The sequence below is a fragment of the Lygodium microphyllum genome, chromosome 14, assembly GCF_053477565.2.
Source record: "Lygodium microphyllum isolate KBCC chromosome 14, Lygodium_microphyllum_v1.1.10, whole genome shotgun sequence".
Taxonomy (NCBI): domain Eukaryota; kingdom Viridiplantae; phylum Streptophyta; class Polypodiopsida; order Schizaeales; family Lygodiaceae; genus Lygodium; species Lygodium microphyllum.
The window spans coordinates 61,126,995-61,151,046 of NC_141148.1; the positions used below are offsets into that span (position 1 = coordinate 61,126,995).

The following is a 24,052-nucleotide window of genomic DNA, read 5'->3' on the forward strand; positions in this document are numbered from 1 at the left end:
TAAATCTATTGTGCTCCAAAAACTTGTGAATATTATTCATCTAATGCATAGCTTAGAAGAGACGTTTCATTTTGTTTAAATATGATTAAAGACATAGTTGTGGTTTTTCTAAACATAAAAATTAAAATGTAAAACAATATTCAATCATAGAATGGTACTGTTGTGATAAATATATACACATTCCGATGCTAATAGAGTACATAAGAGTAATGCACTCCATGCAAATACCAAATCACAAGACTTCACCGAGGGAAACAAACATCTGTAAAGGTAACAAAAAGTAAAGCTCACTCCTTCAAACCATTAAAAAACAAACACTTGGCTGTACGTCCCAACCTAGTTCAAAATTTATATACTATATTCATTCGACATTAGAAGAACAGGATTTTTAAGCAATATCAAAATAAAAGAATTTTGTTTTTTTGTAAAAGAGTTTTACGCAGGCTTTCTCTCTGTGGCGATGGAGATCCTCGTGCGTCAACTTGTAGCCCATGATGTGGCGTCGATGGTAGCCGGCAGGGTTCTCTTTCTCGCTTGATCGCAGAGGAAGAGGGAATCAATGGTGGAGGACAACCTTCGCCCCCGCAGACACGATGGGACCTCGCCATTGCCTCTCGGGATGGATGCAAGCCCCGCTCCTCTGCGCTGGGTAAGCTCTCTCACAGCCTCAATTCAATGATGTTTCTATTTCTTTTTCCTGTTTTTTGGAGAAAAATGTTAAAAGGAAAATTGCGGGCCTGAAGAGGCTGCCTCAAATACCATCCTCAATCCATTGATTGGTGTTCTGCGGCTGTACGACCTACTTGTCAGACTGGATCCCACACTGTTTGGCCGCACGATCCGCCCACTGGATGGAGCTATTGTGTCACAATCCCTTCCTGGATCATGCTCTCGGAGCCCAAGTCGCCCGAACACCACAAGGGCAAACCCACTGTGGTGAGTGCATTGGCTTTTTAGCACACTTGTTAGCGGCTGCCATTGTTCAGATCCCACCAGTCTGCAGTGTGCTTGTCTTTTATCGTTTTGGAGTGCAAGGCTCTCAAGTAGCAAGAATCTGTCATCCATTTTCATTTGTGAAGTACTACAAGCATTTTTTTGAGTGCAATGCCGTAAAGTGTTAAGAGTCTCATTCATTTCTATTTGTGAGCTATTGGTGAATCCACGTACCTGCTTTATCAGATCTCAATTCCTAATCAAGCAAGAAATTCACGATTCCATCAAAAGTTTATATGCCTTGGCTTTGATAGCTTCATTTTTAATCTTGAAAAGGCATCCATCGTTGCTCACTTAGCAATCTATTGGCTACAAATCCATTCACACGTATCTGGTTTATGTTATTTTCTTAACGATGCGGAAATTTGATCTTGGTAACATTAGGAGAGACATCACCAATTGGAACCGTGATTGGACAAAATCGTGTGACAAACTAGCATGCATCTCCTTCAAAGAGTAGATGTCCTATGTCTAGTTCTTTCTTAGGCAATATATGCAAAGGCTCAAGGAATGGTTGGCTTTAGGGTACATTTAGGTCCTGCTTTTGGTGGCACTTTGCACACCAAGTGTTTGATTGCATGACATCTCTTTCTACTCGTACACTGTTTGATAGGCTGCCGCCTACATCCAAGCATAAAACCACTACATTCAAGAGTACTATAGTCTTCTGCAAAAGTGTTTCCATGGCTATAAGATGATCCTATAGCTCTAGATGAGCTACCATGGCCTTGCTAATGATAAAACATGCTATCTTGATGATTTGCATTCTTTTAACTACTAGATGCATTGAGGCCCAAATTAATCTCTTCTGTTAATAGCAAAGCAATCAACTCTTCAAAATTAGGCATAGAGCCTCCTCTCATAGAAATAAAGGTATCAAGAGACTTGTATGCTGGTCCAAGTCCATTTAGAGTAACAAATATCAAATCATCATCATCAATTGCCAACATTCACTTTTAGTGTATGTAACTATTCTATGATTACATCCATAACTCTTTTTTGATATTTGCAAACTGAATTAGACAAGTTGTCCTTTAAATTTTCTCCTCCTAGAGCAGTCGCAGTGGCAAGTTATAATTCACACATATAAACCATAACTATTGTTAGAACCATAAGGGATGCATTTGTTGACCAAAAACTAACATTGTTCTAATCACCAAGACAAGGTAATTTAGAAGCTGAGCATAAATAGTGTCTTATAGCAAATATGTAGTACATGATACTCATGTAGAGCATACATCAGCTGTAGATCACACAACAGTTGCGAACATATAGTTTCAGAGCCTAGGTGCAAACCATATCCATTTGCATATCAAATCACAATGACTAGTACATTGAACAGTGACTCATGGTGGCAGAAACTACCGACAAATAGTATCTTGGACGTAAACAAAAAGCAGAGATCTATTACTAGAGGAGTGAAGTGCTCTCTCTCCCTTGAGTATACACGGTACTCTTGATTTGTCACAAGTACTCAATATTTAAATTAGTACTCTTTGGACACTTAAGTTGTACACACATGAGGTGCATATGTCAGACTAAATTGAATGTGTCATGGTGGCAAATAATCTTAGCTTAAGCAATGGGAGACATTGTAGAAGTTGTTGTGGATAGGTGTTAGTGGAGCATCCGAGTCAAATCTTGGTCAAGGATGTTGAGTAGCCCCTTGGAAATGACTTTTGGTGTCATAAGGATTAGGGACTTAAATGATCAAATATCCTAGCCCAAGGTTTGCAGAAAGTTTCGGCACTTTCAAGTTCAAAGAGTTTAGGAGTTTAAAATTGAAGCTGGATAGCATTTAGTGTTATTTTAAATGAGGGTAGGGCCAAAGGGATATTCAGCTCAAATTCACATATGGAGGCCCCAATGAAAATAGAAATTTGCCAAATGTTAAGTTTGGGTCTTTTTTGGCTGCATGCAAGTATATCTTTCATCTTGGGCTCTTTCTCTCCCATTCTAGTGTGGTTTATGGGCCATGCAAGGTTGGAGAAGGCTGTGGAGACCAGTTTTGGGACAATGCACAACAGCTGATGCACATTCTTGAGCAATTGACAGCTGCTGAACCTGCTTTTAGAGGATTAGACAGCAAGAAAACCCTAATTTCTGCAGGGCAACTTGATCTGCAATGCTATGTAAGTTTCTCTCTCGCAAGAAAGTTGGAGAATTCTCTCTAATATGCTGCTTCTCTCTTCCTCCTCTACAAATACGAAATTTTTCATCCATGATTTACTGGTTTCAAGCCTCATTACAATAGTAGTTAGGGTTTGCATGGTTGTCTTGGAACATGTGCCAGCAAGTCTCAACCATGCATGACAGATTCTTGCTGTAAATCTGAAGATTAATAGCAAACTTTTGAAGAGATTTGGTTATCTACAGCAAGGGTGATCTACATGCAATTGATGAAGACTTGATTTGGCTCCCCAAGTGTTCTGAATCAAAGGGTAAATTGAAGATTAATGATATTGTTCACTATTGTAGGTTGGAAATTGATGCTAGTCATTGTTTCTCTCTCTTGTTCATTTGCCCTCATTTGGTAGTGGAAATCGAAGATGAGCCTTGGATTTGAACCTTATGTGTTTTATTGAACTCAGTTTGAAACCAACAAGTGAGTAGATGGGCCTGACGCACTTGATTGCAAGCTATTTACTGAAATTCTATTCAGCTGTCATAAAATTCAGCAAGCATGTCTCTTCAAGCAGTCAAGAATCGCATTATGGTGATGTCGCATAAGAAGACAATGGAAATAATGCGGTGCCTAATTTTTAAATGGGCTCATAGTATGGGTACTATGTTGTAAATGTTGAGTTTGTTCATGAAGTTGGAACTTCTATGCATGTTAATGCTGAAAATTAACAAGAACAAGAGGAAATAATTCGATGACTAATTTTGAAATGGGCTCTTAGTATAGTAGTATGCTGTAAATGTTGGGTTTGTTCATGAAGTTGGAACTTCTATGCATGTTAATGCTGAAAACCAACAAGAACAAGAGGTTTGGATGCTGAGTTCATGTAGTCACCGAGGAAGGGCAGCAAGGGTTAAAAGGGAAAATCACCTTCCAATGCTTCAGGATAGTATGTATTGGCAAAGATAGAGGTGGCACCACCTCTAAAATGCACCCAATGTAACAAATGGGGAAATGAAAATGTTTGGTTTGGGGCAAGGACAGCAAATGCATGGGAAACTTGGAAATGTGAACACTGCCTTTTTGACAGTAAGGTATGCATCCAAATGTGGGATATTCGAGGTACTTTGGTAGTGAATCCATGTTTCATGCTATGGTTGGTCATGGTATTGCTTCTCTTGTTATGCATGGCACATGTATTTTGGGTATGTAGCTAGTAATATATGGAATGTACGGAGAAATGTGTCTTGGAATGGCTAATGGAATGCAAATGTCCATGTACAATGGAATGGTCCCTGGTATTCAAACAGGAATGTTTGATAATGCATTTGGTGCTTCTACTATGTTCGATATACACGGTCAACTAAATGCAATGTTTCAAGCTGGAATTGTAGCAAATGTATCATTTTTGCAGTAATCTAAGAGTTCTAAGGATCTTGATGATGATCCTAAGGAAAACGGCCTACTAACTAATGTGAGTTCAAGGGCAAGTAAAGTTAGAGCTAAAGTTTTGATTTACTACTTGGTAAACTTTTAGGATTCTTTTATCTATGGATGCAAACAGATAGAGAAGGGTGACCTGCAATAAGTTAAAAATTCATGTCCCTGTATAGTCTCACTTGGGACTTCCCTAGAGGTGATGTTTTGAAGTGAAACACAACATTCTGAGGGTGAAACGTTTCATGGATACCTTGAGGCAAGGTGGGCTTGTGGACCAAAGTCCATTGATAATCTAATTGACCAATTAGACATCCCTCTACAATCAATGAGGACACTAGCTATGATGGTTGTGTTGAAGCCACACTACTTGCCAATCTCCATTGGCCATGATGGCTACTTAGGTTTTATGGTGCAAGATTATAGCCACCATTGTGTTTCCATTGAGTGGGATTATTGCTAGATAGGGCGAAGGATTGACATGTCAAAAGTGAGTACAACGATGGAAAGGTGAGATTATGTTGTAATAGATTGCACAAACACATGAGAGGAGAGAAAAAAATCCATAGAAAGAACATTGCAAAAGAACTTAGAATAGGAATGCTTGGGAAATGGAATCCATAAACCAAGACAAGAGATAATACAGAACAATTGTGAGTCATTGATTGTGTGGGCATTGGCACCAACTTCTACTCTCTAACAAGATGTGCAAGTAATGGAGTATGCTGAATGACTGAGGAAGAGGGAGCAGTAGCATATAAATAGGCTAAGAACATGAACAGGTTGGCCATAAATCTGGGGGCCACAAAAAAATAAAGTCATCCAGCCATAAATCCCTAGGTGGCCAAATTAGGCATCTAAAATCTGGGGACCACATGACACTTTGGTAAAATGTGCCCAGCCCATTGGAACATCCATAAACTCGCTTGTGAATGGACAATATTTGCTAACATGAGAAGGGCATTTGGGCTGTGTGTATCCTTGGCCTTTGAGCAACACTTATTGAAATGGCTTGTCTTTTGGCAATAATAGCAAAACCTATTCTTATTGGTCATTATCCAACTTTGGAGGGCCACTTGGGGGGTTTGGCAAGTAATCGTCGATACTTGGCCAACTTGACTTTCAAGTCGTCCTTCTTAATTTTCTTGAACTCCTAGAGCTCACGATCAAGGTTTATGGTCGAACTTGATGAGACATGTCCTTGACTCCCAGAACCTATGGGATCTTGTGCAGGGGTTGGAACCCCAATCCGATCCTGCACTTGTTCCATACGAGGTTGTCTGCTCATGAAAGGCTAGGAATGCCTCCGCTATTGTCGAGCTGATGTAGGGCTTATTGTTTGAGTTTCATTCTCAGCTTCAACATTTTGACTTAGCGTCAGAGCGATGGGTACACTTGACTGCCGCTATGCGGATTGGGATAGGACCCGTCGTATAAATCTTGACCATGAGCTCCAACTCTTTAAAATCACTGGCCAGGATGACTTGAAAGTCAAGTTGGCTAAGTATCAACGACTTCTTGCTGAATTCTCCACTATGGGGACTCCCAAGTCCTCTGACGATCAAGTCACATTGTTTCTAAACAAACTTCCCAGGAAATACTTCAATTTTGTGGAAGGTATAGTTTCAAAGTCTACTATGCCAACTTTCTATGAATTTGAGTGTCAGCTGTTGCATTACACACGATTGTTCGATCAATTTCATATGAATTCTTTCTCAGAGGGGGCTTTTGTTGCTCATTCTGAGAAGGGGTAACAAGGGGAGGGTAAACAAAATCAAACCTCCACTCAAAATCAAAAACAAAATCCATGTGGGAAATCCCAAGGAAACTCCTAGTTACAACTTAAATAAGGGTGGCAGAATGTATCTAAAAAGAATAGGTATTGTTAACATTGTCAAAAGACTGGTCGTTTTGACAGCGAGTGTTGATCAAAGGCCAAAGGCACAGCACCCAAATCTAAGTCTCAGATCCCTACCCCCCTCAGTCAGGCAACCCCTAGCAAGGGAGGTTGGGTGATGGCAAGGGGCAGTTTAAAGGTCAGACTCATACTGCTACCGCTTAGCCATCTCAGTTGACAACGTTCTCAACTCCAGAGGGCTTGTTTGACTGGTCTGTAGAGGCCCACCTCATGTCCATAGAGACATCAGATGTGAGTCTCGTCCACATCTGTGAGTTGTCTCCCGACAAGGTTACCGCAGAGGCCCACTCATCACAGCGGAGCATTTCAGCTCCTGTTTGGATTGTGGACAGTGGGGCTACACTTCATATGACTTCTATAGCAGACATTTTCCGTTCCCGAGCCCTTGCAGAGTTGGGCGGATTCGCGTAGGAAACAACTCCTCAGTCAAGATTCAGTTTCAAGGTAGCGTCAGTTTTGCCATTGAGAAGGGTCCGGATTGTGAGAAGAAGGCATGATCGAAGCTCAGCACAGAAATTAGTAGACAGTATGAGAGTGAAGCACGACATCTAATGCAATAGATTGAAAGAGTGTAAGCTGAAAGTACAAGGTACAACCCTTAAACCTTAGGATTGTAGGGAGTGTTCACACCCGAACACGATAAGTGCCCGTAAGTGTGTGTCATAAGCACACATGAAATAATACCATAAGTTTGGGGGAAAAAACCTCTCCTACCGAGAGTAAAAAGTGCCCCAGTGTCCTACTGATTACTGACACTCCTATGTGAGCGTAGGTGTAAGTGAAATACTCAACAAACCCCCCTGGAGTGAAGAGTGATCAAGAGTACAAGGATCATCCGCCAGCAAAGGAGATGAAATTTAAAAAAGCATTGCGAAATGCTTCAAATTTGTTACGAGAAAGAGCTTTGGTGAAGATGTCTGCCACATTATTGGTGGTAGGACAATAGACAAGGCTGATATCACCTGCATGTAGCCTCTCTTTGACAAAGTGATAATGTATCTCAATGTGTTTCGCGCGTGCATGAAACATTGGGTTCCGTGCCATTGCAATGGCACTCTGACTGTCAGTGAACAAAGGAGTAGGCTCTGTAACAGATACATCTAGATCAGCTAGCAAGCGTCTAATCCATACGCATTCAACTGTGGTAGTGAAAGCTGCCTTGTATTCAGCTTCACATGACGATGTGGCAACAATGGACTGTTTCTTGCTAAACCAAGATATGCAAGACGAGCCAAGAAAGAAACAATTGCCACTAGTGGAGTGACGTGAATCATAATCACCAGTCCAATCAGAATCATTGTAAGCATGTAACTGCAGTGGTCCCCCCTTGGCATAAAGCAATCCAAGAGATCTAGTACCTTGCAAGTAATGGAAGACATGCTTAACAACTTGCCAATGTGACACGTGTGGCTGATGCATATATCTGCTTAGGGCTGAAACTACAAACTGTATGTCTGGCCTAGTGTTGCATAGGTAAATAAGACATCCAACTGTTGGAGCATATGTGTGTATATCAAACAAATCACTGTCATCATGCAATGACAGCTTTAGTCTAGGTTCCATTGGTGTACAGACTGGTTTGCAATCCTGTAAGCCAAGCTTCTCAAGAAGTTTACCAATGTATCTTGACTGTGATAAACCAATACCTCTAGCATCATGTATAAACTGAATGCCCAAGTAATAAGGCAAAGACCCCAAGTCAGACATATCAAAAGTTTGCTGCAAATTTTGTTTAAATGTTGAAATGTGATCAGCATGTGTCCCTGTAAGCAAGAGATCATCAACATATAAACAAATGATCAGCATGGATCCCCCCTCTTTACATACGTAAAGGGTAGACTCAGATGAGCTGATTATGAACCCTTGGCTAAGCAAGAAAGCATCTATCTTTGCATACCAAGCTCTAGGAGCTTGTTTCAAACCATATAAACCTTTTTTCAGCTTGCAGAACAAGTGTTCCGATCCCTTAACGGAAAAACCAATGGGCTGTTGTACATATACTTCCTCATGAAGTTCCCCATGTAAAAATGCAGTTTTAATATCCAACTGATGCACAACCCATCCATAATGAGCAGCCAAAGCAACCGTAGACCTGATGGTCGTCATGCGGGAAGTAGGAGCAAATGTCTCCTCATAGTCAATATCTTTCTTCTGTGCATAGCCTTTAGCTACAAGCCTTGCCTTATATTTGTCAATGGATCTATCTACATTCCGTTTCAGCTTGTAGACCCATTTTGTTCCAATGGCTTTCTTCCCAAATGCCAAAGACACTAAATCCCATGTTTGATTCTTAGTGATAGAATCCAATTCAACTTGCATTGTTGCCATCCAATGCACACTCTGCCGTGCATCCTCAAAACATTCAGGCTCCTCATCATCAAGGGTGCTTGCTGCCATAATGAACTCCATGGTATGTGCAGTATCATGCATATGAGCTTGCCTTCTAGTACGACCAGCCATGGGTGCATCGGATGACTATCTTTCATAGTCTGTAAATACCATCTAGGCATTTGTCTTGCCTCCTAACTGTACATAAGCTCTTGTTGAATTTCAGTTTCAGCACTTTGCTGAATATTCAGATCAGCCAATGGCTGATTTTTTGCATTTTCCAAAGGAGCAACTGGCTGAACATTGAGTTCACTTGCTGAAACTCTAGCTGAATCACCAAATGTAATGGGCAGCAGCCCTTCAAATACATCACGGGCAGCCTGATATGTGTCTAAACCAGCCAGGGACAATTTTGATTTTTCATCAAATAGTACATCCCTACTGACAAACACCTTTTTAGAAATAGGATCATAGAGTCTGTAGCCTTTGCTCTCATTGCTATATTCCACAAAAATGCATTTGATAGCCTTGTTATCCAACTTTTTTCTGAGTACCTGTGGAATGTGTGTATATGCAAGACACCCAAAGGTACGAAAGTGCCCAACAGAAGGTTTTCGGCTGTTCCAAGCCTCAAAAGGTGTAATTTTCTTCAATGCTTTGGTGGGGCATCTGTTTAGAACATGGCAAGCACACATGACGGCTTCCATCCAAAAACTGTGTGGCAAGCTCTTTGCTTTCAGCATACATTTGGCCATCTCCATGAGTGACCTATTCTTCCTCTTTGCAACTCCATTCTACTGTGGAGTATAAGGAGTAGTATACTGATAGACAATGCCCTTCTGCTTCAAAAAAGAATTCAGCATAGAGGACATGTATTCCCCCCCTCAGTCTGAACGGAGAGTCTTAATTTTACAACCAGACTAGTTTTCAACAAGTGCAATAAAAGCCAAGAATGCATTATACACTTTTGACTTTTTGACCAAAGAGTAGACCCAACAAAAGCGAGTAAAGTCATCGATAAAAGTCACAAAATAGTAACATCCTCCCAATGACTTTGTCTACATAGGTCCACATACATCTGAATGCACTAACTGTAACTTGGCTGTTGCTCTAAAAACAACATCACGGGGAAACGAACAATGATGCATTTTCCCCAAAATACATCCTTTGCACAAGTGCTTAGGAGGTCTCTCAAGTAGAGGTAATCCATCTAGCATCTGTGTACGCTATAAGAGCATCAAGCTCCAAAGTTCACATTCCCCATCCTAGCATGCCATAACTCTGCCTGTATCATAGCAGGAGTAAGAGTGGATGCCAAGTACGCTGACTGATCAAATGAAAGAGTATCCAACTTGTATAACCCGTGACATAAAGTGCCTCTTAAGACCAAAGTCATGTGTTCTTTGTCTCTCACTATGCATCTGCCATCATCAAATGTGATGTGCAATTCACAACGTGCTAAAGAAGAAATAGAGAGCAGATTCTTCTTTATGCCTGCACAAATAAAGCATCCTGTAGGTGGAGAATAGAGCCATCAATGGTTGTGAGCACAATCTCCCCAATACCTCTAACAGGGTATGATGCATTATTGGCACACTGTACAGACTTGCCAATTGGAGCTGCATGAACAAAAGCAAATAAATCTCTGCGAGATGTAATATGCCTAGAAGCACCACTGTCAAAAAACCAAGTGCCTGCATCCTCAGTAGAGCTAAATGCTCGATCAGCCCAAGAAGTGTCATAACTGCATGTGTAAAAGCAATAGTCCCTGTCTGCAACAAAGGATACGGACTCCGTAGCAGTGAAAGGAGTATCAGAAACAAACATTCTTGACTCCTCCTCCTCCTTAGCGATACGCTTTTTGCACTCAATGTTGTAGTTTCCTGGCTTCTTGCAATAATGGCATTTGCGCTTTTTTGGCTTGCGTGTCCCCTTGTTTTCTACTTGCCTGTGATATGCCAGAAGTCCCAGAACTTTTCGGAGCATTCTTTACTTGGCTGCCTTTGCCTTTCTGTCTAGTCGTAAAAGCCTGGTCAGAGGCTATGGCATCCACGCCACTATTTCTTCTTGTTTGCTCCTTCTCTAGAAGCAAACTGATTAACTGAAGAAAAGTGATTGGCTATGCGGCAATCCTCATGGTGAGGTTTAAGGCCGTATGAAAAGCCAAGTATGAAGGAGGTAATGAGTTCAAAGTGGTAGATATCATCTGTGCATTCGAGTAGTACTCATCAACATTCATGAGTTGCTCATGCAAGTCGTGAATTTTGTTCAGGTGATCCTGAATAGAATCACCTTCATCCATTTTCAATGTCTCTAGCTCTTTCTTTAAGAAAGAGACGCGAGTTTCATTCTTGCTTGCAAACATCTGCTCCAAAGTTAGTTAAGCTTCTCGTGAAGAAGCTGCTGAACGAATGTGGGGGATGATTGACCGCTGACCTACCAATGCAATCAACGACAACCCCTGTGCATCCCATGTATCCCATGTTTTTTGAGCCGTTGATCTTTGTGGAAGTGGCTGAAGTGGAGCAGGCTGAGGTGCTCGTTGTGCACATCCTCCTGGAGGAGTAGTTGGAGCCACAATTCCAGGTCTAGCTTCTTCTCCATTGACATAATCCCAAAGATCTTTCGCCACAAGTACATTCTTTATCATGAGGGACCAAAGTGAATAGTTATTTCCATCCAATCTGTCCTCCTTGGATACATAGATGAAGACATCTCCTTCCTGATTTGCCATGATAATCAATTACCAAAAGAGGCAAAAGAGCAATGTCGAAGCGGGACCAAACTGGAAATCTGAAAATTTCTAGAAATTGCAGGAAATAACTTTCTGCAATTAGTATACAGAGGTGCAGTTTGTGAAAACTGTCTTTAATACACGCAATCCAAGGTGCAATCAGTGTTTAGCAACACTGTATCAGCAAAATCCCCAAAATTTCTTGCCCTAGATTTGTTTAAAACAGTCTATCAATGACTGTCATTGTAGTACATGTGCCAATGTCCTAAAAAAACATAAAAGCCCCAAAATGTCTGATAAATTTGGCTAGAAATTTGCATCCACTGTACGTATCCACAGTTTTGTGTCTGTTGGGTAGAAACTCCCTCTTCTAGAAATTGATTCTGGAAAAAAAAAAAAAAACCTCAGAAATGATGGGTTGACACAGGCACATGGATAAGCGAGCTGCGGGCGTCAGAGCTGTGGTGAGCTGGCCCAGATTCGTCAGTCGCAGTTGGGTGGCGGCGGCTGAAGGCAGGTGTGTCTGCAGGCGGGTGTGGTGACTGCCTTCTGCGAGACTGATGTGGCGAGCAATGCCACAAGCGACGTTTCTAGAGAGGGTCGGCGTTGGTGACTGCTAGTGTAGAATCGTTAGTCGACAGGCGGGAGAGCAGACGAGTTGCAAGGGTGGGCAGCATTGGCAAGCTTTCAGTCTGGCGGGTGGTGCAGCAGTCTAGTGTGGTGCAAGACAGGGGTGGGCAAGAGGCACTCTGGCATATGGCACAAGAAGCAAGTCGAGCTGTTGTAGGTCGTGGCGAATTTGATGGGGCAGAGTTGAACTGAGCCAGAAGCTCCCAAAGGCTGAGTGGAGCTGAGGAGAACTTGAGCTTCAGGTGAACAGAGCCAATGCTGCTCTAATACCAAATGTGAGAAGAAGGTAGGATCAAAGCTCAGCACAGAAATCAGTAGACAGTATGAGAGTGAAGCATGACACCCAATGCAATAGATTGAAAGAGTGTAAGCTGAAAGTACAATGTACAACCCTTAAACCTTAGGGTTGTAGGGGGTGTTCACACCCGAACACAATAAGTGCCCGTAAGTGTGTGCCATAAGCACATATGAAATAATACCTTAAGTTTAGGGGAAAAAACCTCTCCTATCGAGAGTAAAAAGTATCCTAGTGTCCTACTAATCACTGACACTCCTATGTGAGCGTAGACGTAAGTGAAATACCCAACACGGATCTGGCTTCACTGGACAATGTATACCATGTTCCCCAGCTTGGGGTGAACTTGTTATCTGTTCAGGAGCTTTGCCAGTTGGGGCGAGCAGTTTTCTTTACTGTGATCACAGTCGAGATTCTTGACTCTCAGACTGGTTTAGTGATTGCTCACGGTGAGGCATAGCCTAATGGCCTTTACCACAACACACTTTTTGACTGAGCAGACAGCCAAGGGCTCCGTGTTCCACAGCGTCCAGGCATTAACCACATCTCGGGAGCCTATGAATAATGAGCGTCTTTGACACTTTCGCTTAGGGAATATTGGTTATGACTCTCTTTATGAGTTATCTCTCCATCAGTTGGTTGAGAGACTTCCCCGCCTAAAACTAGCTCGCGATGTCTGTAAAGCTTGTTAGCTCGGAAAGTAGCACTGTACCCCATTCCCTTAGCAGTTCCACACATCGTGCTAAGGAGCCTCTTAGATTGATTCATGTTGATCTTTGTGGGCAGATATCCACTGCTGCCTTAAATGGCGCACTGTACTTTTTTTTGATAGTGGATGATCATTCTAGATACATGTAGGTGTACTTCCTCAATCTTAAGTCTAATGCTTTTACCTATTTTTCTGCTTGGGTGCTGCTGGTTCATAATCAGACTAGACGTCGTGTTGGTTGCATGAGGAGTGATAGCGGTGGTGAGTTTATCTTCCACGAGTTTTCCGAGTTTCTACTGAAGCATGGCATCTCTCGCCAGCTCATCTCTACTAACTCCCCCTCTCAGAATGGAGTTGTAGCGCGTAGGAACCAGGCAGCCATGGAAATGGCATGCTCTATGCTGTTCGCAGCAGAGCTTCCTGAGCCCCTTTGGGTCGAGGCTGTTAACATTTCGGTGTACATTCTCAACCGGTGCTTGACTGCGGCTCTTCTACACAGAAGACCTCGTATGAGGCATTTTTTGGCTCTCGGCCTGTCATTTCCCACTTCAGAGTATTTGGGTGTCGTGCCTACACACACACATGCCTGTTGATAAGATAGGTAAGCTCACTCCTTGAGTTGATCTCCTTATTTTTGTCGGATATTCCTTTGAAGCGAAAGCCTATTGTTTGTTCGATCCTTGGACAAACAAGGTGATTGTTAGGAGGGACGTCGTTTTTTATGAGAGGGATATCGTGCAATCCTTTGCACAAGATTCCGATCCTATTCCTCCTTCCACGTCATCGGAGATCGTGTCTACTAAGCCTGGTTTACTTTCCGCTCTTGACATTCCTGCAGATTCTTCATCTCCCACGTCCCCTTCGTGAGACCCGTTACCTCTTTGGTACCAGTAGACCATGCGGTATTCGGGGATTCTACCACACCGGATTCCACTCCGGAGGGACCTAGAAGTTCTGCCTGGTTTGCTCCGCAGGCTTAATTTGCGTCACTGTTTACAATCGATTACATAGCGCATTCTGAGCCGGATACATGGCAGGAGGCTCTTCAACACCCTCAATGGCGAGAGGCCATGGAGAAGGAGTTAGAGAGTATTGACCGAAATGAGACTTGGACATTGGTGGATTGTCCAAGCCACAAGAAAGTCATCAGGACAAAGTGTATTTTTAGGACCAAACTAAAAGCTGATGGGACTTTAGATAAGTACAAGGCTCGCCTTGTTGTGCAAGAGTTTCGACAGAAGCATGGCATTGATTATAAAGAGACCTTTGCTCCTACTGCACGGTTGATATCTTTTCGGCTGCTTCTTGCGTTAGCTGCTCACCACGGTTGGCTGATATATCAGATGGATATCAAGAGTCCCTTCTTGAATGGTTTTTTGGAGGAGGAAGTCTATGTGGAGTAGCCACCGGGCTTTCCTTCAAGGAACCCAAGGGATAAGGTATTCCACTTGCAGAAAACTCTTTATGGGTTGAAGCAAGCACCGCTGTCATGTCGCTATGCGCAGACCGTGTAAAAAAAATCTAGAGTGTGGCTTCCTTTTAGATTTAGAGAGCCAATTCCACTTTAGACATTAGTATTAGTGTCCATGGTTCAAAATATTAGATTTTTTTGGAAAAGTTTTTAGTCAATTTTTGATATTCTAGATATTATCTCTTGTAAAAATCCATAAAACTATAGATAACTTCTAGATTAGGAGGGCATGTAAAAGAAAGCATGTAGCTTTCAACCAATTTGAGAGGATTTTATGTAAAAAAAGAGATTAGCGAAATCGTGCGACGCGCGATCATTGTTTTCAGACAGTGAACAATACTCCGAAAGTGGGAGATGGAGGAGTGATCTGGCAGGATTCTGGGCAGGTGTCCTGCTATTTAACCCCCTTTCGGAGCCATTGGAAGCATCAGATTGGCGATCTGAGCAGCATAGAGGAAGGTATTATTTTGTACACGTTTTTATCTATTAGAGTTATATTTTCTCATAATGCTGAAAGAAACTGATAGGCTTCATCTCTGTCAGTATTCTTCTATATTTTCTAATTCTTTTTGAGAGTATTCTTCTATATATTCAATCTCTTCAAACCCCTTCTCTTCCATCTACTTCTCTCCTTGAATCTACCTACGCCCTACTGTCTCTTATCTTCAAGAACTTGGCTTGAAACCTTCAACCCTTCTTTTATCTCTACCATCTCCGAAGTCTAAGCTCTTGAATCCCCATACATTTTTCTCTTGCCAAACCCGTGTGGTGACCTTCAACCCTACGCACTGCGACATTGGTGAACCTGACGCGAAGGTCGGTGTAAGAGAACTCCAAGATGGGGGATTTTTCAGGAGATACTCTACAACAATTGGTGTGCATACTGCAACAGACTTAGTAATAACAAATCCAAATGTTACAACAACAACAACAAAGGCAAGACGAAGAGAAGATTGATTCCACAGCTATCAAGGTCCTAGAGGAAGTTGGGCGTGAATTAAAACAATTTAATGGTCAAAATGTCTCTGTTAAAATTCGCTTATATGTTGAAAAAATGCTTTTCTTTGGTGTACCACAACATGCATGGAGCCGTTATTTTGCCAGACTAGCCAAGCATGGTCTTTAAGAAAGAATCCATGGTCTTTTTCAACAAGATGCGGATTGGGTTGCATTCAAAAAAAGCCCTACGCGAAGAATTCTTCTTAGAAGACTCTGGCCTAGTGACGAAGAAAAGTTTCACTGAATGGGTTGAAAAACCCAACAAAGGTTTAGCTGCAACAGCTCTATACCATGAGTTTGAAAGTAAATTTGGACAACTTGATGTTGAAGACCAACAAAGTATGGAAGGTCAGAAGATTGAATTTCCTTAAGGCTGCAGATCCCATTCTGCAAGAGAAGCTTGCTGATCGCCTAGAAGATGCTACCTCCGAATTAGGAGTCAAGTCTGCATGGACAGATGCTACTGATGTAGTTAGCACGATTGCTCGAAGAGAGCGGATGCGACTAAGATTGGGCTCTACTTCAACTTCAACAACTCCATTGATGGAGCTTGTTCCACCTTCAAAATCCCCTATTCCTTTGACTAATCAACCAGCTCTTTTTTCTTCTGTTCCTTCTAAAAATGATGTAATGGATGAACTTATTAAAAGCACGCGTAACCTTTATCTGAATCTTATAGAAATTAGTTTCAAAGTAGAGAAGCTAGATGTCAAAGTCGAAGAGCGAGGACGAGCATAAACTCAAAGACCCATGAGAGAAGGCTTTAAGAGGTGTTGTATTTGGTGTGACAGCCAACAACATAACAAGAGGGAGTGTTCGGCCTTCCGTGAGGCTGAAGCACAGAAGCTCGTCTTTTGGAAAGACGGAAAAATTCATGCGACTGAAATTGGTCTTCCACTGGAGCCAAATTTTGGCAATGGTGGAATGAAGAAAAGATTAGAAGATTTAGCTGTAAAGAATGCCTATGCAGTAATTGATGCAGCTACCTATGGGCTGCAAATTGAGCCAATTAAATCAAGTTTGAATGCATGTAAAGCTAATGTGCAATCTAAAGTATGGATGCAGGCACTAGATCAAAAGGAACGTGGTAAAGCAGCCAGTCAGTATATTCAAGGATTAACTGGTTGGAAAGAACCGGTAGATTCTTTTTTTGCCTTTGCACATTTGACTGACGTCAATCATAAAGAAGTCTTGATTGAAGAAAAGAGAAGAAGAGAATATGAACTAGGGCCTTCCTCTTCTGGCCCTTCAAAACGGGTAACTAGAAGAACACCTGAACAACCAAAGCTTGCTAAAAATATAACCCCAGATCAAGAGATGGAAGATGCGGCACAAACAAAGAAGACCGAAGAAAAGAAGAAAGGCAAGCAGCCAGGCTACAAATTGCAGTCCGACATAGAATCTGCAACCGATCTTAAACGAGTCCTAGAAGAACGGATTCTAGGAAGCAAAATTAAATTCACCTTAGGCGAAATTCTTGGAATTGCCAAATGTGAATTCCATGATGTAATTATTAATGTAATCAAAAGGAAAAGACAATATGTTGGTGATGAAGAAACGATGCATGCTTTTTTGCAAGTTCTTCGAGTTTTTGTGCAGGATGAAGAGAAGCTGACTTCACAAGGAATTCAACTTGAAGCAGTTAAAGAATTAATTGCAGCAATTGAAGTTGAAGATAAAGAAAACATGAATGCAAAAATTAAAGAAGTGAAAGCTGAAAATGTAATGGTCGGCTGGTCCAAACCAGTTAGGCAGCCCACCTCTCAAAAAGAAGGCCGTCTACAGCACATGCATGAGGACGAAGAGGCTCGGTTCATTCCAAGCAGTCACTACTTCCGTACGCATTGGGCAAGAGCAACAACGGAGACAGTCATCAAAATTGGAGAAAGAGAAACACCATGTATTGCACTCTTAGACCATGGCTCGGAGATAAACGTCATGGCAAGGAGTCTCTATGAAAGTGGCGAATGGCCCATAGGTGTTGATCCAGGTTGGCGAATGAGAGCTACAAACAACTCTTTTGGAGAGTTATATGCTGCATGTCCTAATGTGCAGGTAACTATTGGAGACATAAAAGACAATTTTCACTTTTTTGTTCAAGACTCTTGTAGTTACCCTATCATTCTTGGGCAACCTTACATTTCTGAAGCCCGCTTGGAAACAAAAGCTCTTGATGATAGTTCTTTCTATGCTCAAATCCGAAGCAAGGATAATGAACGATCTATCCAATTTCTTATTGTCTGTGTTAACCATCATTGAAACAGAGATCGATTGCGTGATTTTCCAGTGCCTCCTAATGCTCGAGAATTCAAGGGTTTTCGGGCTGCACTACTATAAAGGGAGGCTATGGTAGTGCATCATGTAAAAAGATTACCTCCTCATGCAACAGAAATTGTATGTCTAGCAAATTTATATGTATGTACAGCCAATAGTATGGGTTGTTATAAGTCTCTTCCGGCCATGACTAAGGCTGAAAGAAAATATTTATGTCATGTAAAAAGGGAACTGAAAACTTATGACATGATGGTTGAAAATGAAGATATTTCGGGCCTTTTTTTTGGACTGATTACTACTGACATATTGGCTGAAATATATGCAGCTGCTCATGCAGAAAATCAGGCTGAAAATCAGTCCATAGAAGTATGTACATTGGATTTTTATCAAACAATTTAAGAATTTGTTGAACAGGAAGACAATGGTTTACTCAACAAGGCTAAAGTACAAGTGGAGACAAAATACAAGACAATGGATAAGAAAGTCAAACTTGTGGCAGTCCCACTGCCTCCTGAAAGTGAAGGGCTCGCTGATAGGGCAGCAAATCAGCCAAGTCTTCATGATCCTTCCAACATTGGTCACAAGTTCACATCTGAAAGTATAAAAGAGCTCAAAACAGGTGAAAATTCTTTCCTTTCGCCGGTTGAAAAACACTCTTTTATGCAAATGCTAATGAAACATGGAAAAGCTTTTGCTTTTCAACTAAGTGAAATAGGTTGTGTGGATCTAAATATTATGGCTCCTATGGTCTTTTTTACGGTCCCACATGTGCCTTGGAACCTCAAGCCCATTCTCGTTCCAAGGGCGCATCTGCCCAAATTATTGGAACTTCTAAATGAGAAGATTAGAATGATGATTTTAGAACCTTCTTCAGCACCTTACTCAAACCGATGGTTTACTATGCCTAAGAAAAATGGATCTTTACGATTCATTCAAGATCTACAGCCTGTCAATCGTGTCACAATCCGAAATGTTAGTTTGGGTCCAATTGTTGATGAGTTTGCTGAAGCTTTTGTAGGTAGAGCAATTTATTCTATGGGAGACCTATATTCAGGATATGACCAATTTCAGCTTTCATTAGAAAGCCGAGACATTACCACAATGAAGACCCCTCTTGGATTGGTCCGCATGTGCACTCTACCACAAGGTGCAACAAACTCCGTAGCCCATATGATGAATGCCATGCACAAAGTCTTAAGGGACTTTATTCCACAACTTACTCTTCCATTTCTTGATGATGTACCTATCAAGGGATGTGAAGTCAATGAAAAGAATGAGGAGCTTGACGAAGATGGCTACAAGACATTTGTAGTTAACCATATTCATGATTGTGATAGGATTTTGACAAAGTTAGAAGAAGTTCATCTTACCCTTTCTAGAGCTAAATCAATCTTTGAAGTTGAAGAATTCCTAATGGTCAGACATCTATGTGGCCCCTATGGATGCAAACATTCTCCAATCAAGATAGATGCCATTAGCAGAATGCAAGAAAAATGCACAAATGTTTTAGAGGTGAGAAGATTTCTTGGCGCATGTGTATTCTATCTCATATGGATACCACATTTTTCTCATGTAGCCGAAAATCTTTATCAATTATTAAGAAAAGAACAAAGATTCTCTTGGAATAAAGAGCATACTCTCACTATGCATAAATTAAAGAAGCTATTGATTTCAGCCTCCACTCTCAAAAGGACTGACTATTCAAATGGTCAACCCATCATCCTTATTGTGGATACAAGTCCCATTGGGATATATGGGTTGTTGGCCAAGAGGATCTTGAAGGTAACAGGTATGCAATTCGTTTTGGAGCAAAAGTTCTCAATGAACGTCAAAGAAGATATGCACAAGTAAAAAGGGAATTGTGGGGAGTTGTAACAACATTAAAGTGTGATTGTGAATACTTTATAGGTGCTTCCGTAGTGGTAGAAACTGATTGTCTTCTACTCTTAAGCATGATTTCCAATTGCTCTACACCTGACATTGCTATGCTAAGATGGATTGCATATATTAAGTCACTCAACCCCGAATTAAAGCATATTACAGGAAAGGCGAATCCAATTGCTGACATGCTATCACGTGCAAGATATGACAATGAAGAATAGTTGATGGAAGAAGATGAAGCTGAAGAATCTATACTTGCTGAATTTCATTCCATGGCTGCTGAAAATACATTTTCAGTTACTGCATATACTGGTCCAAAGTTGAAAACAACAGGATGGTCAACTAAAAGCCAGCATACTCATTGCATTGCTCAAGTTCTAGTTCATTTCCTTGAAGAAGATTATGAAGAAGATTTTCTAAAGATCGGCCAATATTTGAGCACAATGAAGAAGAAGGAGACTTGGACTGATGAGGAGTTCAAACATATCAAGAGGAAAGCTTATGGCTTTCTTCTTAAAGAAGGACATCTATGGAAGCACGCAAAGAAGAAGAAAGGAGCGCCTGTCCGAGTTTTAGGTAACAAAAGATTGCAACAACAGGTAATGAAGGAATTTCATGAAGGCGTGTGGGCTGGCCATAGAGGCATATGGGGAACCTTTAGTAAAGTCAAAGAAAAATATTGGTGGTAAAACATGTATCGAGACATAGCACATTTTGTTGAAACCTATTATGTGTGTCAAATGTATTCTATGGTGAAGCATTGAGATGGGTTACAACCAACTTATCCTTTGTTTATATATTATAGATGGGTTATTGATCTTGTAACCATGCCTACAGGAATATGGAATATGCGGTATTTAGTGCTTGCAAGAGAGGATCTAACCAATCAAGTTGAAGGCAAAGCCTTAACAACCAAATCTACTCAAGCTGCTTGTTGTTTTTTGCTTGAAGAAGTGTTTTGTAGATATGGTTGTGTGGGTAAAGTAACTGCAGATAGAGAAGAGTTGGATGCTGATGAGGCACGCAACTTCTTTGCTCGATTGGGTATTAAGTTGGCTTTAACTTCATCCTACAACCTTGAAGGCAATGGAAAGAGTGAGAGAGGTCATCAATCTATTCTCAAAGCTCTAGCAAAGTCTTATAGAGGAAAGATCAAAGAATGGCCTAAAATGCTACCTTTTGCATTATGGGCTGACCGGACTACTCACAGTTCAGTGACTGGCTATATGCCAGTTGAACTTATGCATGGACAACAATCAATTATGCCAATTGAAAAATCTATTCTCACATGGAGTCTTCTACCTTGGGAGGAAGGCATCAGTAGAGAAGAGTTGCTGACTTTGCGTATACGGCAGCTAGAAAGAAGGCCTGAAGATGTTCAAGCAGCTATTGAGAAGCTAAAGACAACAAGACTAAAGAACAAAATAATATTTGATAAGCGACATCGACTTCGGCCAAGAGCAATTTAAGAAAATGACTGGGTGCTTGTCTATGACAGCAGCCTAGACAATCAATACGGTGCTTCTATGAAGATGGTAAAGCGTTGGTTTGGCCCATATGTGGTAAAGGTTGTTCATGACAATGCCACATATTCATTGGCTGAATTGGATGGAACAAGCATGAAGATACCTATAGTTGAAAAACGAATCAAGCTCTTCAAACGAAGAAGAATTGCAATTCCTGCAGGGACACCGGATTTACGAGCTTTAGGAGTTCCCTTGCCCATTTTTAATGGGTTAGCTGAAGAGGATGCGGAATTTCACATTTGTGAATTCCAAAGATTAATGTTCAATTATCACATCCAAGATGAGGGACATCTCATGATGTTGACGTTAAAAGGAAGGGCTGCAGTATGGTATCACAGCATAGAGTCTGAAACCATAACCACAATTGATCAATTTTATGCAGCTTTCTAAGGAGAATATGCCCCTGAAAGAGGTGGCCAATACTGGTTGCGTGTCTTAAATGTAACACGCCAAGACCCCCATGAGAATGTGAAAGCATATGCCAAGAAGCTTAAGGAAGTGTTTCGTAAGTTACAAACTTACATTCCTATTCCGCCAGTTGCCCAATTGTAATACTTCTTGCATGGATTGGACTTCAATATTCAAGTGTAATTGAGTAGTGTGGCTTTGGCTGATATAGACACCGCTATTACGCGGGCAGAGGGAGTAGAAGCACGATTACAAACGGCCTACTCCTCTTGAATAAATGTTAATGCGGGATTAGTACCTGGAGGCAATCTACCATTGACGAATGGAAGTCAAGGGATGGCACATATGAGCTAGAAGACTTGAATATAATTCAAGAGCATGAAGATATAGAGGAAGAAGAAGAGGCAGAAGATGAAGACAATTGATATGGCAGAAGATACTTCTTCTGATATTGCAAATTCGTAAGACTTTGGCACATGCCAGAGGATGTCAAGTTAGGAGGGGGTGAATGTCGTGCCGCTACGCGCACACCGTGTAAAAAAAATCTAGAGTGTGGCTTCCTTTTAGATTTAGAGAGCCAGTGCTACTTTAGACATTAGTATTAGTGTCCATGGTTCAAAATATTAGATTTTTTTGGATAAGTTTTTAGTCAATTTTTGATATTCTAGATATTATCTCTTGTAAAAATCCATAAAACTATAGATAACTTCTAGATTAGGAGGATGTGTAAAAGAAAGCATATAGCTTTCAGTCAATTTGAGAGGATTTTATGTAAAAAAAGAGATTAACGAAATCGCGCGATGCGCGATCACTGTTTTCAGGCAGTGAACAACACTCCGAAAGTGGGAGATGAAGAGGGAGTGATCTGGCAGGATTCTGGGCAGGTGTCCTGGTATTTAACCCCCCTTTCGGAGCCATTGGAAGCATCAGATTGGCGATTTGAGCAGCATAGAGGAAGGTATTATTTTGTACACGTTTTTATCTATTAGAGTTATATTTTCTCATAATGTTGAAAGAAACTGACAGGCTTAATCTCTGTTAGTATTCTTCTATATTTTTTAATTCTTTCTAAGAGTATTTTTCAACATCTTCAATCTCTTCGAACCCCTTCTTTTCCGTCTACTCCTCTCCTTGAATCTACCTGTACCCTGTTGTCTCTTATCTTCAAGAACTTGGCTTGAAACCTTCAACCCTTCTCTTATCTCTACCATCTCAGAAGTCTAAGCTCTTGAACCCCCATACATTCTTCTCTTGCCAAACCCCTGTGGTGACCTTCAACCCTACGCGCTACGACACCGCGATCTTGGTTCCATAGGATGGATGAGTTCTTACGGACTCATGGATACCATTCTATCACTTATGACCCGAACTTATATGTTCGATCTACTGCAGAGGGGGTCAGCTATATCGTGCTATATGTTGACGACTTACTCATCTCACAGGCTCAAATTCTGTTGCCATAGCAGACATTTAGGCAAAGCTTAGTGCTACTTTTGAGATGACAGACCTTGGTTTGTTGTCTTATTTTTTGGGGATGGAGGTAGTTCGTTCTGGGGGATGTATTTTTGTGTCATAGCAGAAGTACGCACTTCAGCTAGTGGAACAACACACTTTAGATCAGACACAGCCAGTGGCCACGCCTCTTGATCCTACTATCCACTTGTCGAAGGATACCCTAGGACAACCCTTCGATGCACATATCTATCGCTTTGTTGTAGGAAAACTTCTTTGGTTAATTCACACGAGGCGAGATTTAGCTTACTTAGTCAGTATTTCACAGTATCTAGAATGTCACATTGGATTGCATGTCTTCGTGTGTTGTATTATTTACGGTGTATTGACATATGGTTCTGGTTTATGTTTGCAGGAGTACATTGATTTTGATTGGGTAGGAGATCTTGACACCCGGTGTTCTCATGGCGGCTATCTCTTTAGCTTGGGTACAGCTCCCATTTCTTGGTCAAGCCGTAAGCAGGAGACAGTGGTGGTTTCCACGGTTGAGGCTGAGTATCGGGCTCTCTTCGATGGCACCACCGATGCCATCTACCTAAGGAGTTTACTGGTGGTACTTCATTTTTCATGCGACTCTCCCACTATTGTCTACTGCGACAATCAGAGTGCCATTGCTCTTGTAGACAATCCGATCATTACACCACGGACGCAGCATGTGGGACTTCACTTCCATTTTTCTAGAGAGCAGGTTGAGCTAGGCACTATTCGCCTAGTGTTTGTGCCTACATTCGATAATTTTGCAGATATTTTGATCAAAGCGGTCAACCGTTCAGTTCTTTAATACTTGTTACCCAGGATCGGTTTGGGTACACCCT

At 41.4% G+C, this 24,052-nt stretch overlaps 1 protein-coding gene across 4 annotated transcripts in view; it reads left to right on the forward strand.

Moving 5' to 3' along the window:
* Positions 1-400: 400 nt before the first annotated feature.
* The window catches only part of LOC148025644 (PX domain-containing protein EREX-like), a 103,494-nt gene continuing 79,842 nt past the window's right edge, over positions 401-24,052 (forward strand). For 2 of the 4 annotated variants that reach the window (XM_087692850.1, XM_087692852.1), the window contains exons 1-2: positions 403-649; positions 811-936. In XM_087692850.1, coding sequence (XP_087548976.1) covers positions 560-649; positions 811-936 — 216 coding nt within the window. In that variant the 5' untranslated portion in view covers positions 403-559. Of the gene's footprint in view, positions 650-810; positions 937-24,052 lie in introns of all 4 variants that reach the window. The other 2 variants (XM_087692851.1, XM_087692853.1) reach the window with 2 other exon arrangements.